General features: G+C 42.2%; 2 protein-coding genes across 3 annotated transcripts in view; both read right to left on the bottom strand.

Annotated features, from left to right (window-relative positions):
* SPTAN1 (spectrin alpha, non-erythrocytic 1) overlaps window positions 1–1115 on the bottom strand; it is a 51077-nt gene extending 49962 nt beyond the window's left edge. Inside the window, 1 exon segment of the mRNA XM_040532020.1 lies at window positions 960–1115. The gene's annotated coding sequence lies outside the window, so the exon portion shown is untranslated.
* A 2060-nt stretch (window positions 1116–3175) lies between these two features.
* Window positions 3176–15263, bottom strand: GLE1 (GLE1 RNA export mediator). Of its 2 annotated transcripts, XM_040531812.1 has the most exons (17): window positions 15050–15263; window positions 14080–14301; window positions 13146–13271; window positions 12746–12894; window positions 12524–12584; window positions 11513–11767; window positions 10516–10738; window positions 10147–10259; window positions 9052–9121; window positions 8552–8694; window positions 7479–7669; window positions 6857–6986; window positions 6420–6524; window positions 5278–5360; window positions 5036–5099; window positions 3728–4354; window positions 3176–3661 (listed from the first exon to the last, which is right to left on the bottom strand). In XM_040531812.1, the coding sequence occupies exons 1-16, from the start codon at window positions 15143–15145 to the stop codon at window positions 4286–4288; spliced, it is 2100 nt and encodes a 699-aa protein (XP_040387746.1). In that variant the 5' UTR covers window positions 15146–15263; the 3' UTR covers window positions 3176–3661; window positions 3728–4285. The 2 variants fall into 2 exon arrangements, with proteins under 2 accessions (XP_040387746.1, XP_040387745.1); XM_040531811.1 differs by having other exon boundaries at window positions 3728–5099.
* Between the last annotated feature and the right edge of the window lie 190 nt (window positions 15264–15453).

Below are 15453 nucleotides of genomic sequence, written 5' to 3'. Positions count from 1 at the left end.
AGTGGCACATATTGATGAACTAGCAATGTATTTATACTGTTCTAACCCCAAAAGGGTGGGCAAGGAATCTGGGGAGGGGGAAGACAGTCATTTCTTTATGTTAAATAAATATAGAAATAAAAAGGCAAGGAGAGGAATAGATACTGTTGTTGTTTTTTTTGAGGGAAACCTCAGCGCTTGCCCTGCATCTGGAAGGAGCAGAGGCTGGGGGGCTTTTATGTGGGGGGGGGGGAGGCTTTTTTTGAGGGGGAAGGTTTTCTGTGAGGGGGAGGCAGGCTTTTTTGGGGGAAAGGCTTTCTGTGAGGGGAAGAAGATTTCGAGGGGGGGAGGCTTTCTGTGAGGGGAGGAAGGCTTTCCGTGAGGAGGGGAGGATTTCAGGGAGGAGGCTTTCTGTGAGGAGGGAAGGCTTTCTGTGAGGAAGGGAGGATTTCGGGGGGTGAAGGCTTTCTCTGAGGAGAGAGGCTTTCTGCCAGCGGCCCCCCGGGCTCTGCCGTCCCCCTCTCCCCTCACGCTGACCTTGGGCAGGGCCGGCCGGCTCGAGGAAGCCATTGCCGGTGCCCCGGCCCCGCCGGCTTTCTCCTCAGGAGCCGTGAGCGGCCGGGCACGGCCGGGGGCTGTCCCCGCGTTACCCACCCCGGGGCGCCGGCCGAAATTCCTGCCGCCGCCCGAGGCTGCCCAGGGCGGATCCCGGCGCTCCCCGCCCGCCTGCCCTTTATCCGCGCCTCGCCCCGGGGCTGCAGCCCCTCACCGGGAGGAGGGTTCCCGTCCTTTCCCCTCAGGGGCGAGCTCCCCCCACCCCCCCGGGCGCTATAGGAAACCGCCGTGAGGGGCGAGTCTCGGCCGCAGCGCACCCGTACACCTGTCTCCGCAGCGGCGGAGCGGGGCGTGACGGGGCGGCGGCCCGGTTTACCCGAGGGAGGTGGGAAGAAGGCGAGCGCGGCGCCCAGCCGCAGCCTCACCGGGTCGGTGCGCAGCTCCCGTCCCCGTCCCGCCGCCGCCTCCCCTCCGCCGCTACGGCCGCCCCGCGCCGCCCGCGCCGGCCCTTTTATAGAGCGCGGAGGTGACGTCAGCGCCGCAGAACGGGCGGCCGGCCCGCGGAAATGGCCGAAGGGCTTCGGAAAGAATCGGAGGGAGGGGGGGGAGGAGGGGACGGCCCCACCCACTCGAGCGCCGTAGAACGGAGGGAGTGCGCATGCGGGGAGGAGCGGAGTGAGCCGAGGGGCTCCGGACAGTAACGAGGGGTTCCGGAAATTGCCGAGGGGCTCCGGAAAGCGCCGAGGGGCGGGGTAGGGTGCCTGAGGGCGAAGGCCGTGTGGTGGCCCTTCAGCTCTGCTTTCCCCAAGCCATGGCAAACGTTCAAAATAAAAATAAAAACAAAAACAACAAGTGACATTGGAAATCATTTTAATTAGCGCAGCAGTGGGGTCTTCTGCCCCCCTTTTCAGTCCCCGCAGGGGCCAGGTCCCTGCTCTCACCGCAGAGCTGCTGTAGATTGTGAAAATTCAATCGATAGGCCCGACTGCAAGCAGCAGCCTCAGCAGCTTTCCATTATTAAATATATATATATATATACACACAACATAGACGTGGTTAAGGCTTTTTGAAGTAGCCCGCAATGTCAGAATCACAAGCTCGACAAGGGCAGAACATCAAAAGGGTGCACATGGTTGTCAAAAATCATCTATTTTTAAAAAGCCGATGCATAAATTCAAAGGAAAATGAGCCTTTTGTATAAAAGAGATGTTTTAAATAGACACGGCAAATAAGGTTTACCCAAATCTCTTTTTTAGAGGCCTAGTAAAAACAGAACTTCATAGGACCAACACAGCAAGCAGCTTTTAGTGATTTTGGAGTTAATAACGCTTTCTTTTATTAAAGGACTTAAATGGAAAAAGCACCCTGGCACTGATCTTGCATCAGAAGCCGTAGGACTGCCTCCAACTATTGTCTCTAAGGAAGAGTATGACTCACAGCAATTTCAATGCATCTGGTCCTGAGCACGCAGTATTTTCACATATGAGATGCTCTCACTTGTCATATTTGATATGAATATGTATGTGGTGCCATTTTAATATATGCGGAGGACCTTATTTGCACCACAACTTAACACCAAATGGCTAACATTCGAAGCTGCTAAAATAACAAAAACCAGAACAGCATGATACAAGTCAAGCACCAGCTCAAGCAGTAGATGCAACCGTAAGCTACATCTAAAAATAAATATTTATTAGTTATTTAGAAGAGCACCCATTCAATTAAAAATTCTTATTAATGTTTTTGAAATAGCATATAAATATCTGGATGCCCTTTACTGAGGTAGAAAGGGATACCATATTTGTTATTAATGAAAACAGGTACTTATATCACCCCCCCCCCCCAAAAAAAAAAAAATTAGTAAACCCCAGTACCTGTCAACCAAAACGAGGAAAGATTCTGTATCTTGTACATACCACCAAATCACCCCTTGTGTTTTGGCACAGGCAGATAATTGTTTCTAACAGACATGACCCATTACTATCTTGATAAAGTGAGTCTCCAACGTAATTGCAGATAGATATGAAAGATGTACTCATAACATCTCCACTCTCTATATAAAAAAAAAATAAGCATTTTCAAGTATACTAATGAAAGTTGTAGTACTTACCTGTTAAAGGATACTGGAAGAAGATTTCCAGCATACCAGAACAATCACCAGTAATGTTAATCTAATGAATTCCAGTGTCACTTTACAAAATTTATACACCAAATACAAATTTAATTTATTACCAGTCAATTTTAAAGTCAAAGTTCAAGGTTTTAAAAGCCTAAGTACCATAGTATATACGTTACAATCTTTTCTCAGAAAGTTGGAGGGCTATGTAAAAAAAAATAAAACTCAAATTCAGATTGTCATATGGCCTCCTCAATTCCACATTCTACAGCTTCAAAATGTGAAACCTTTAGGATTATTAAAAAACAATCTGGTAAAAACAATAATTTTAACTTGTAACAGTCTTTTGAAAAAAATCACGTACTACTTTCTAGAACTCTGCAGCAGATTTTCTCATCTTGGAGACTACCAAAATAGTTCAACAACAGTGCAATATCCATCAAACAAATCTCCCACCACCCTGATCCCCCGTACTATGTATTCTCCAATAACTACAGAAAAAAGAACAAGCCGCATCAGACTAAAGAAGAAAAAAAGAATCACACTTTAATATTAAACTTGAACAGATTTCTAGAATGAACTATTCTCAGAATAATCCACCATTGGTATAAAAGTATTACAGTACTTTATACATAAAAATAGCATAACATTAAAAAGTAAGAAATATATTTATATAAAATGGTCATTATAAAATATAATTCAATGCACCATAGGTAACTCAAGCATACCATTTCCCCCTCAAATGACGACAGAACATCAGCCAAAGTGTTCAAATGAATGCACTGTTTCACTGTTATTATTTTTTTAATAAAATTATTAGCTTTCATCCACTTAATGGACAGTGGACACAGAATTTCTGTAGTTTCAGGAACTCAGCTTTTTCTCCATAAAGTTACTATCCACACAAAGTTTTTAAAACAGTGAGTCTACCTCTCTTAGATCAAGAACACTGCCTCTTGGAGCAAAGTTACATTCAACAGAGAGAAACGTTCACGATGCTAGGCCAAGTACCTTTTACCAGTCTCTCAGTAGTTTTAAATGTTGTTGCCGAAACGTTCACGATGCTAGGCCAAGTACCTTTTACCAGTCTCTCAGTAGTTTTAAATGTTGTTGCCACAAACAGGATGCAAGTATGTCAACACAACGGGAAGTGAATTACAAAAGCTTGACATAATAAATAACAAAAATAAAGTTTCACCAGTAGGTTTCTGAGACTGATTACTTTGTTAAGACTTCGTAAAGCTTTGAGGTATTTTCACTTCCGCGAATAGAACAGCACTGAGCAAATTTTCAGTCCAAGTGTTTATAGTGAAATCCAGAAGTTATCAGAATACTGTATGTAAACTACCTTCCACATGTTTAAACATATCAAGGAAAAATTCTCAGTTTTCCATAATCTACTATATAAAAACCTATAAAAATCCAAAATAAAGAACAGCTTTATCCATTTCCAAAAAATTAAACCATATTTTGTTCTACGCAACACAAAACTTACTGAATTACACTTTAACACACGGTTTGAATATAATCTCTTCATCCACCCAAATACAAAATGAATTTGTTTCGCCTCTATATGTAAACAGGAAGCCAGGTCTGAAAGCACTGACATCCAGAGAGGAAGAAGTATATGCTGATTTATGACCTCCAAAAGGAAGACTGCAGAAAGCCCTTTGGTAATGGGATTTCCTTCTTCTGTAAACATTCCTAGTGAAGAGGAGACAACAACAAAAAAAAAAAACAAAGGAAAAAGAAATGGGTATCTTCGTTTGCCATCTCTTCTCAGGGATTTTGATGGCTCTTACTGCACACATTCAAAGCATTGCTAACAAAGTATCAAAATTTGTTTTGAAATTAAAGTACAAACTATGATATTAAAATATGATAGCTCTAGTTTAAGACAACATTCACAACACAAAGTATTCAACAGTTCTGCAAGTTTTCTCTAAAAAATACATACACAAAATACAATGCTAATGAGACGCTACAAAGAGCAGCTCAAAATGTCTCCTTCCTCATAATCTAATCAGGACAACATAAAAAGTAAGCAACCCACTGATGAAAATGAGCTGTTACAGAAATGACTCAGCAGAATCGTTCTCAGCCCCTGTATCTCCTCTCACTGCAACTAGTCTCACTGAACATCAACTATAACCAAAATAATTTTCCACTGAGAAAAACAGATGTGAGGTAAGAAAAAAGCAAGATGTTTGACATTGTAACTATCATTAAGACAATTCAGTAAGTGAAAGACAGGTTACATCATAGTTACAGGTCCGGACTATCAAGTGTGTGGCAAGCAGCGCCAGCATCAATACTGGAATGATGCATATATTGAATGGAGTGGAGGAAAAAGTCACTGAAAGAAACTGAAAAAAATTGCTTTACCTCCAAGAATTGCTTGAAACGCATTAAAGAGCCCATCTGTCCAGAGCTGGTAATTGCTTCAATCCTGCAGAAAGAACAGCATGTCTCAAAATCTATTTAGAAAGTTGAGTTTTATTTGCAAGTGGATAGGGAGGTGAATGTCAGAGATAGGAAAAGGTGGAAGAGTCTTTTAAGAGCAAACACCAAACACCCAAAAAGTACGAACAAGGATTATTTCACATTCCTAAAAACAAATATCATACCTTGGGAAGTAGTCTTCTCGGATCAGCAATATCATTTTCCAGAACTGAACCTGATACTGTTTCATGAGAGCATTACCACATACCTACGGTATAGAATCGGGTCTCAGAATAGCATAACACTTTCAATGAACCTGTTCAATATCAATCACTGAATATTTAATTCAGACATTAAGATAGATACCTATACCTACACTAAAACAAGCAAAGGTTCTAGATTGCCCTACTGCCAGCACAATCACCTTTTCTCATTGTTGACTGAGTGGTCATCACTAGTACCAATTTGATGTTGTAATTCCTCTTACTCCAGCCTCCCTCAAAAATGAACAGCCTTCTCTAATACCATTTGCTAATGTATACTGTGGTCATTTACCAACCTTGATTAGTGCAGTATGTACTTATCAATTTTATTCATATAGCCAGTTTACAGAATGCCTCTGGTGTATTTTGCTTTATAATTTATTCTCTTTTTACATTCTTTAAAAGGCATTTAATAAGCACAAAAGCTGCTTCTGTTTGATAATGCATCTCCCTTGACTCCAGCCTTCAGCTTTGGCTCTTATTTAGGATAGCTATGTATCCTGGGATATGGATTAATATACATAAGACTCTCTCCTTTCCAACCTGAAAAATCCATCCTGTCTTATGAAGTAATTCATCTGGAAAGGACACAGGACCTTACGTTCTGCATTGTATTGTATGAATTGGCACCAAGTGACTAGCAAACCTTATTCTTACAGGAGCATGCAACTATTTTTTTAAGGTTCCTGTTGTTTTTTTTAAAGGAAAATATAACAACAGAAGTTGCACGCGGTCTAGGTAAACCAATTTTTTAAATCATTCAACTCTAAGGCTGTATTAGCAAGAATGTGGAATTACTCATCTTCCCTTCTGAAGGAAAATGGACAAGTTAAAAAAACTGTTCTTAAAAAGCATAACAAACCTCACCTCAGTCAGTAATCCCTTCAGACACTACAGTGTCACCAGTTTAGATCCCTTTAACCACCAATTCACCAATTTACTGTCTTGTCTCAAAAAGCAATGACTTTTTTATTAAAAAAAAAAAGGAAAAGAAAAAAAGGAAAAAAAATGTTTGTCATTTTCCAGTGTTTTGCTACTGCTAAGTAGGCTCATGCATCACTGACCTCCAGAAAATCGAAAAGAAGTGTAGCTGTCACATCTGCCAGAGGCTCCATATTCAACATATGAGCAAGCCAGCGCCATCCATAACTCAGCCCATGAGGATGTGTCTATAAAACAATAGAAAAAACTAACCACCACTTGTTTTACAATATGCAAAGTGCTATTATCAAAACAGACAGTCTTCAGACTTCTTTTCACTTTTATAAAGTTATTTTACAATAGCCTTACATCCAACCTGACCGTTATGAAAATACCAAGAAAGTAAGTAAAGGTCTATGATACAAAGTACTTTGCATTGCCTTGTTTGGTTATGGTTATGACCATCTCTCTTCAAATATTATGAGTTGGTTTAGGTTCAGCTGCAAATCAAGTTTCTAATACATTTAGTAGAGTTTTGGGATACTAATGGAGTTCTAATTATAACATCATATACGTATACCCCTTGTCTGTTTCCATAAGGCCACCGGAGCTGAATGATAGCAGCGTAAAGACGAATCATTCCTGACATCCGTTTAAGAAAATGATCTTGCTCTTCGATCTTAGAATCCTTAAATTGATATCCAAGCATCCTAAGTATGAGAAGATGTTCCAGTATTAGGACAGCAAAACACATTCACACGAGTCCCTGCACTTCTCAATTTACTTTAAGTCAAATGTACTGAGAAAAAGGATAATCCAAAAGCATGTAAGAATTATTGCAAAGTCTGATCATTACATTCTGGATCATATATTCCACTATTTTGCACCACACAAAAGCTTCAGGTTCTGTACTGGATATTTCAGGTCAAATCAAGCTATGGCTATCAACTGTTCTTTGAGAAGAACAAGGAAGAAGCAGCAAAAGAGCATCCATTATCCCTAAAAACATTTCCAGAGGTTCTGAAAAACGTTCTCCAGGGGTGCAGAATCAGGGGAACTGCACACTCGTGGGTAAACCTCCAGATTCTATGCAAGCACGTCACAGTGCCTAAGTAGAGATGGGGAAAAGCAGAGTTCACTCACAAGAATACAGTCCTAGCCCTTGTTGAGTGCATGCTGAAGAACTCCAGTAATAAATTTACCTCTTATACTCTTCCATAGAAGTCCCCTCTTTGAAGGCAGGGTAGAATGGCACAGAATATGGGCACTTTTTGTGTAGATGAGCTAAAAAGAGATCTCCGAATTGAGGGTGTATTTCCCAGATTCCTGATGCCACCGCTGCAATTGGAAAAGCTGCCTCACGATGAGAAGCTACTTCTTCTTCTCCTTGACTCTGGAACGGGGAAAGAAAAGTCTGTTCCCACCCCTCCAAGACATTTCTCAGACAACAAATTGAAAATATCGTTTTGTTCCCTCTCCTCTGTTGTAATTAGCCTCTACTAATGTGTCTATGACTATTGTAGCCACCCACAAAAAAGCTGATAAGGCCCTGTGTCATCAGCTCCCACAGACTATGACAAACTTGGCTCAGGACACAAAAAAGGAGTTAGCATCTTCAGGCACAAAGTGCAAGGCTGCACAGATATTTCTACTCCAAACAACCATATTCTAATGTTTACAAATTCAGTCACAGTTTTACTCCAAGGGAAATTTTTTTTGCATGTATTTTGTCTCTGCACTGACAAATTAAAGTCTCAAACAACCCAAATTCACCAAATAAAGAATAGGAAAAAAAACACTGCCAACTTCAAAAAGCAACTCAAACAATGATACATCATTTTTGGGAGGTGCTAACTGCACAGCAGGGACAGAAGCTTGACTCTTGTGAGCTTTCTTCTTTTTCCTCCAATTCTGCCAAGATGTAGGTTTTTGAGCATATGTACAGTTTTGTCATAGATCATAAATAACTACCAATCTTTTTTCCACTATTATTATATCAAACTAGTTAAGATTATGCAGCATGTAAGTCTGGAATTTAAAATAATAATTCCTCTTAGAAAAGATAAAACAGTGGAGGGAGAGACAAGAAAAGAGAAACAAAGTTCCTTCTTTGTTTTGTTGTGGTTTTTTAACTCGTAAAGCACTTTCTCTAATCAATATGAACATTAACACATGCCTAGTAATTTTGTTTGTTGAAGAGGGAGGACAATACCCAAAAGAGCTTCCTAAAGCACCAGCTACCTTTGCCACCCCAACAAAGAGAAGAGTTTCTCACCACAAATTTCTCTGCAAGTTTGTAATAAACAAAATCCAGACCCTGTGGATGCTGAGTCACTGATATATTTCGCCCTCCACTCCGAACAGACTTTCCAGAGAGTAGGTTATTGATCCTGTCAAATATCTCTCTCAGCTGAGAGCCTGTAAATATATCAGGAATGTATGGAGACAGAAGGTTAGGAAAAAGCAGACAAGCCTTAAAAAGATCACATCAACTGCACAAAAACTAGACCCACACCCTAAAGGGCAAGATGCCTCCAACTGCTCATTTGCTACATCTGATTAAAGAAACTGAATTACGATGAAGCAAGAGGCTTCTCAGGGAGGCAACAGACTCTAAAAACAAAAGCAAGCACTGTTCTACAAAGATTTGGCCTCTTCCTACACCAGCTCTCTTCTGTAAGGGTAATTACAGAAACCTTGGATACACTGTGTTCTACTAAAATCTTTACAGTAAAAGGCATTACAGTTGGATTGAGCTCTTTGTGTTTTCCTGACCTGCTATGCTAGAGATCTGGCTAACAGGGATCGTAGCTGCTTTCTGCAAGTCCATTTTTGTCTTCTTAACCTGCAAAACAACAACAAAAAACATTTTATAAAACTTTAAAGGCAAGAGAATTGATCAAGGCTGCAAGGCAGAGTTTCACTGATGCAATATATACCTTATGGTCCAAATTCTGAAAGTAAGAATTCAGCCCTAAATCCTAACTCATCTTTAGCTGAATTAAATCCTCTGAAAATACTACGCAACCTAATCTCACGGAACTGAGGTCAGAATATTTATTTCCACAATAGCTAGCATTTAATTTAACAGTTTTATGTACCTAGAAGACCAGCAACAGAATGAGTAAAAAACTCTTCCTGAGACAGTAAGATGCCAGGTTCCTGCATCCACAATCTTTAAGAGCTGAAGACACCCCCAGAAGGCCAACAGTAGACAAGTAGGTTAGTTTTGCCTCAGGACACATCTATTGGATTTTCAGATGCACATAACGTACTGGGAGGAAAAGACAGAATGGGCAGCATCTAACAGGTTTTGTTTCATTTGCATTTTGAATCAATGTTCAAGACTTAAATGAGTAAAGGTTATTCTGCTGCAGACTATATGATAAATGAATATAACTGAGAAACATTAGAAAAAAATAAAGTAACGTAAATGTTCAGAACCCACTGTTTAACATTTTTCTGTCTCAAGGTTTGAGTCATACTAAGATGTAAAGTACTCATTAAATCAACAGGAAAAAATCTCATGAAGAATGAATGATACATAAAAATGACAAAAGCAAGTGTGAAAAGTAATTCATTAGAAGCAGCATACAGCATTGTCTTTTAATACTCTATAGCAGTCCAATCCAGATTGTTAAAACTGCAGAAAATAAGTAATCTGCAGAATTTAAAAAGTAGGCTAAAATTTTGCTCTACAGCCCCTGATTTTTTTGACAGATTAATATATTTTTTTCATTACTACTATGACAGTGAGGATGAGCAGACTTAACAGGGGCTGCTGCTAGAAATGTTTTTTATGAAAGCTCTCCTACTTCCACTAGAGATCAAGATAATCCCTCTTCAACAGTGTTAATCATTTGTTCGTACCTCACTGTCTTTGCAGTTGCTTATCGCACTGAAAGAAGCAGCACACCGGTTTGCAGCATCTTGAAGCTCCTGGTACCAACGCATAATACTTTTGTCTGTCTTAACTTGATGTCCTAATAAAAAAGAAAATAAATAAAGTTAAAAATCAGGAGATTAACAAAGACCCAAAAATCTAGAACACCTGATTTAAGTCAGCTTATGCACCAGATAGTTTGCTGCTGGCAGTCCTATAACCATGTTGTTAGTTGTGCTAAAAGTTAAAGCTACGAGAAGGTACATCATCGCAACAATAAGATACCAAAATAGGATTTGGCAAAACAATAAGAAAGTGTATACGGAGGAAATGGCAGGGGGAGAGTAACAACCAACCTTCCTTTGTCTGCTTTCCCCCTGGCAGCTGCGCAGGGGCAGCGCTCTGAGCCTTCATCTGTGATTTTTTCAGTAACTCTTGTTGCTTCCGTCTCTCTTCATCTCTCCTCTTTTTTTCTTCCACAGCTGCAGCGATTTCTTGCTGCATGCTGGATATCAGTCCCCGCATTTCCTGCAGTGCTCGTTCAATATTGGCCACATCCACTTGAGTAGGGAAACCTCTCTATCAAGAAATAGAGAAGGCGATAGAACATCAGTCTTTATTTCCACTACATGTAGTCCAACAGTAAGAGCAAGAAGCCATTGAAGCACTAGTTTTCATATTATCCAGGAGACAACTACACATTTTACCCTCTTTAGTGAAAATCTTTTTCTCCTTTATTTGTACGTAAAGTTTGCCGTAAGGGGATCTTAGTCCATGACTAGATCTCACAAGATCTTAGGAAACAAAAATTAATAACACACTTTGACAAGTGTAACGGAACCCCAATGCAAAGACTAGATGGCTTCCTTTGCAGGAAGATACCCGTGACAAACTGGAACAGATGACGACCGTTATTACAGTGTTTAATTTTTCAAGGTTTGTATCTCACCTTCACATAGAGAAAGTGTTTTTCATGGAAACACAGCTCCTGCAAAAAGGCTTGCTAAGATAGGAGTACCCTACCACATTCAGTATTTCTCTTTAATAATTTATGAACCACTCCACTTCCATGGTTGCCTCAAGAAGGAACTTAACAGCATCAAGAGCTGCACTACTTTAATAACAGTCTCTCTTGCAGAAATCCTCATGCATTTTTATAAGCCATTTTCACACAGCTAAAGTGTCAAAGAAGAGAATTTGCCTTTTGAATTAGCTGCTTTATAGGCCAAACATCTAAAAACATTTCTGTGACATGTTAGTTAACTGTCTCAAAACAAGCTGCCTTTGAAGACTCTTACAGGGAGCTTTAAAAGGAAGAAGAAGCACAGTTAAGAACAACCCTAGAGCCACTACCTCACTAGCGGTGCGGATGAGTCCTGACACCAGCCCACAGATCTGGTTGCCTCGACTACTGTATGCAGAAAGATCAATTTTTGGCAAGTCTTTGTGTCTGTAATTGGGATCAATCTGCTGGTTAAGCTGTAGCACTTCCTCTTGGATGGAATAAAGGCGACGCAGTCTTTCCTGGCCTTCTTCCTTACGCAAACGCTCCAGCTCCTCCTGACGCTGCCTCTGCTGCTGTGCCTCACGCAGTTTTAGGTTTAATACCTAGGGAGAGAAAGAAAATAGACACGGAGTTAAGCAACTCTAGCTTTACAGGTCCCTCCTGGCTTAATGAAAGGAACTGCACATGGGGAAAAAACAACCAAACAAAAAATTTTTCACCAGCTGTAGTCTGAATGTGGTTCTGAATACAGACGTGCTACAGAAGCTGCAATAGCACGACTGACAAATTTTGCTGCTTACAGCATCCATGGAGCCTCAGGGCTGGAGAATAAGAGGTTCACAGGGAATCTCAGGACTGTTTGATCGCCATGGAGTTAGGAATAAGAAGATTCAGATTGAATCTTAAGACATAAAATAAGTATATATAAGTTTCCTCAAATGAGTTAACAGACGAAGTTCTAAGGATAGGCCTAAGAACGTCACAACATGCTATTTTTATAAACAAGACCCCATCTCTATGGAATTAGTAAAGACAAACTAATCTTTAAAGAAAAACACCTTATCCATCAAGACAACACCTTGACCAATCATATAGCAGGAGCAAAGCCTAGTTCAAGCACGAACATCAGCAAACTTTGAATGGAAGTTAGTTCAGTTAAAGACTCCACTGTTCTGCTCCTGTAACGCATGTGCCTTTACTGAATTTCCACAACAACACAGCAGGTGCCTGCAGCAGCACCAGAAAATACGTTCTCACCCCAGGAATACTATGTGTAGACAAATAAATCAATTGGTCTTTCCAGTTCCTACCAAGTAGTCATGCTCTTTTATGAAAGAAAACTGTTACAAGTCTCAGACCTTTGCTCTGTGTCGGTGTTCTTCTTTCAACTTCTCTTGCTGTCCCTGAGTTTCCTTTAAGCTAAAATACATATAAACACAGTGGAAAAAAAAAGGTCTATTAAAGACATGATCAAGAAAATACAAACACAAACACACAAGTTACTTTTAAACATTTTTAAGAATTAACCATCACTTTGGTTAGATGCTATAGTATTTTAAGGATATTGGAGCTATTCTCACCTCTTCTCCATCACTTCTTGCAAATCTTGGAATTCCTGATGCCGCTTTAGCTCCTTCAGTTCATCAAAACGCTTCAGTTGTTCACTTGCAAGGTCATACACTGCCCTCACCATCTGCTCTTGCTGCTCCTGCCGCTGCCTGAGCCACTCCTGCAGATTGCAATGGTGCCAGAAGCACCACAATGTGATAAGCACCACAATTCACCAGAAGAAAATACAAATGAAATTGCCTAGAGACAGCCAATGTGGTCCACTTGAGTTTATCCTAAACCTTATACAGTAAACAACTGCCCTTTTGTTTTAACCTGAGCATTGTTACCTCCAGTTATATAGCTCTCCTGTGAGTCACATACACCTCAGCCCCCCACCCCCTTATTTATTTATTTATTTATTTATTTTACCTTTCCTTTCAGCCTGTGCACCTCTTCATACATCCGAATACAGCCTTCGACTTCCGTAACTTTAGATGGAAGGAGTGTTGGAAGGACTTCTTGATCCATTTCCAGCAGACTAAGACCATTATTTCCCTACGTGGTCAGCATACGAGTAGAATCAGTGACTGAATATAGTATCAGAAATTCAAGGAGGAAAACAGGTAAATCAAGTCTCTTACACTGCACATTACATAGAAAAACAGACAAAGGAGTCAACCAACACGAGTTTTAGAGTAGTTAAATAACACAGAAGCGTAATCTCACAATTTTGAGCATCTTCCAGCACCCACATGAGGTTGTGATAGTTGCCCTTCCCAATCAGTAAAATTGGCAGCAGATACCAATAGCCTCTAGGACTTTCACAAGGGCTCACTATCACCTAAAAAAGCTAGACAGACTCCCCAAGTTCTCTCTACATTCACTGAAGATGTTACACTGCAGGAAACCAAGATCAGTTTATACTTTGAATCATCCTTCAGGAAGAGCCACAACACATCTCAGTCATTCAGACTCCAGAGAAGAGACAGAAGAGCCTAAGAGAGTACTCACAGACTCCTACAACAGGCCTGATCCTACTCTGTGACCATATTCTTCCACATGGATGAATCCCATGCTACTAATCCACGTAATTATATCACGCCAAATAAATTTTCCTTAGTTATGGCGAAAAAGAGCTTGCTTTTGGCCTGCTGTGAAAGTTATTTCAGGAAGATCTTCTTACTACCAATTTTATCATCCCCTGGCTATGCTAAAAAAAAAAACAAACAGCTGGAAGTAAGCATGTATTTTTCCCCACAAATTAACAGAGCAGAAACCAACCTCTGTCAGACAATTTATGACAGCAAGTTAACATACTTTTTCCACATAGCTGCTCACATTCGGGCTATAATTAGAGAGCTACCTTTGTTTCACTCAGCACTGTAGACGAAAGTGGTGAAGAGCCCTGGTGGCTGGCAGACACGACCTTCTTAAGAGGTAGCTGATTTGTACGCGGAGTGTATTTGTTAGGTGTTGAAGTTCTGGAGGGTGCAATTTCCTGGTCTGACTGTCCAGCCATCCTGTCCAGGACCCAGCCAGAATAAGAGGACAGCATGAGAGGCGACATGCATCCTTCCAAGACATCCTTGGGAGAAAACACTTGTTGTGAGCACGAAGCACAGCAAGGAAGCATGAACAAAGACAACTGAGAACACCTGCATGGGTCAGCAGGTGCCTCATAACAGCGGCTCAGTATGCCACTTCCCATTTCTTCTGCCAGCTTTCACAGAATCACAGAATCATTAAGCTTGGAATAGACCTTCAAGAGCAACTGGTCCAACCATTACCCTACTACCAATGTCACCCACTAAACCCTGTCTCTCAGCACCACGTCCAACCTTTCCTTGAACACCCCCAGGGACGGTGACTCCACCACCTCCCTGGGCAACTCGTCCCAATGCCTGACTGCTCCTTCTGAGAAGAAATGTCTCCTCATTTCCAACCTGAACCTCCCCTGGCACAACTTGAGGCCATTCCCTCTGGTCCTATCACTGGTTACCTGTGAGAAGAGGCCGACCCCCAGCTCCCCACACCTTCCTCTCAGGCAGTTGCAGAGAGCAATAAAGTTTGTCCTGAGCCTCCTCCTCTCCAGACCAAACACCCCCAGTTCCCTCAGCCGCTCCACACAGGACTTGTGTCCCAGACCCCTCACCAGCTTTTCGCCCCTTTCTCCCCGCTCCAGCAGGAGGCTCAGCCGCACACCCCTTTCTCCCCGCTCCTTCAGGCAGCCGGCCCAGGTCCCGGACCTCCCCCTTCCATCCCCTTCCCCTCCCCTCCGGCTCCCAGGGGAGCCCCGAGGGCAGCACGGAGGCCGGCGGGCGGCGAGCCCTCACCTCGTCCTGCAGCCAGTGGCGGCAGTATTTCAGGCGGCCCTTGCTGGAGTTGCGCAGAGCCGCCAGCGTCTCCCAGCGGAGCTGCCTGGCCTGCATGGCCGCGCTGCCGCTGCCAACGGCCCGGCCGAAACCCGGCCCCGCTCCCGCTTCCGTTGCCGGTGCGCCACCGGGCGCGGGGCCCCTCCCCGGCCAGTCGTCACAGAGGAAGGGGCCGGGCTCTGAGGGGGCGGTGGTTCTGACCGTTTTGCCCTTATGTTGTGCGGTCCTGTGGCGGAGGTGGGATGGGGCAGCGGGGATGGGGCTGGAGACGAGCCTGAAGTACCGCAGTAATTCCGGTTTGCAGGCAGGGGGAGAGGCCGCCACAGCGGAGGCATTGGAAAGCTCCGGATTTTACTCGCCTGCAT

This window comes from Cygnus olor, chromosome 19 (assembly GCF_009769625.2).
Source record: "Cygnus olor isolate bCygOlo1 chromosome 19, bCygOlo1.pri.v2, whole genome shotgun sequence".
Lineage (NCBI taxonomy): Eukaryota > Metazoa > Chordata > Aves > Anseriformes > Anatidae > Cygnus > Cygnus olor.
Note: the sequence above shows the minus strand (reverse complement) of the source record. Positions and strands in the feature narration are given on the sequence as shown.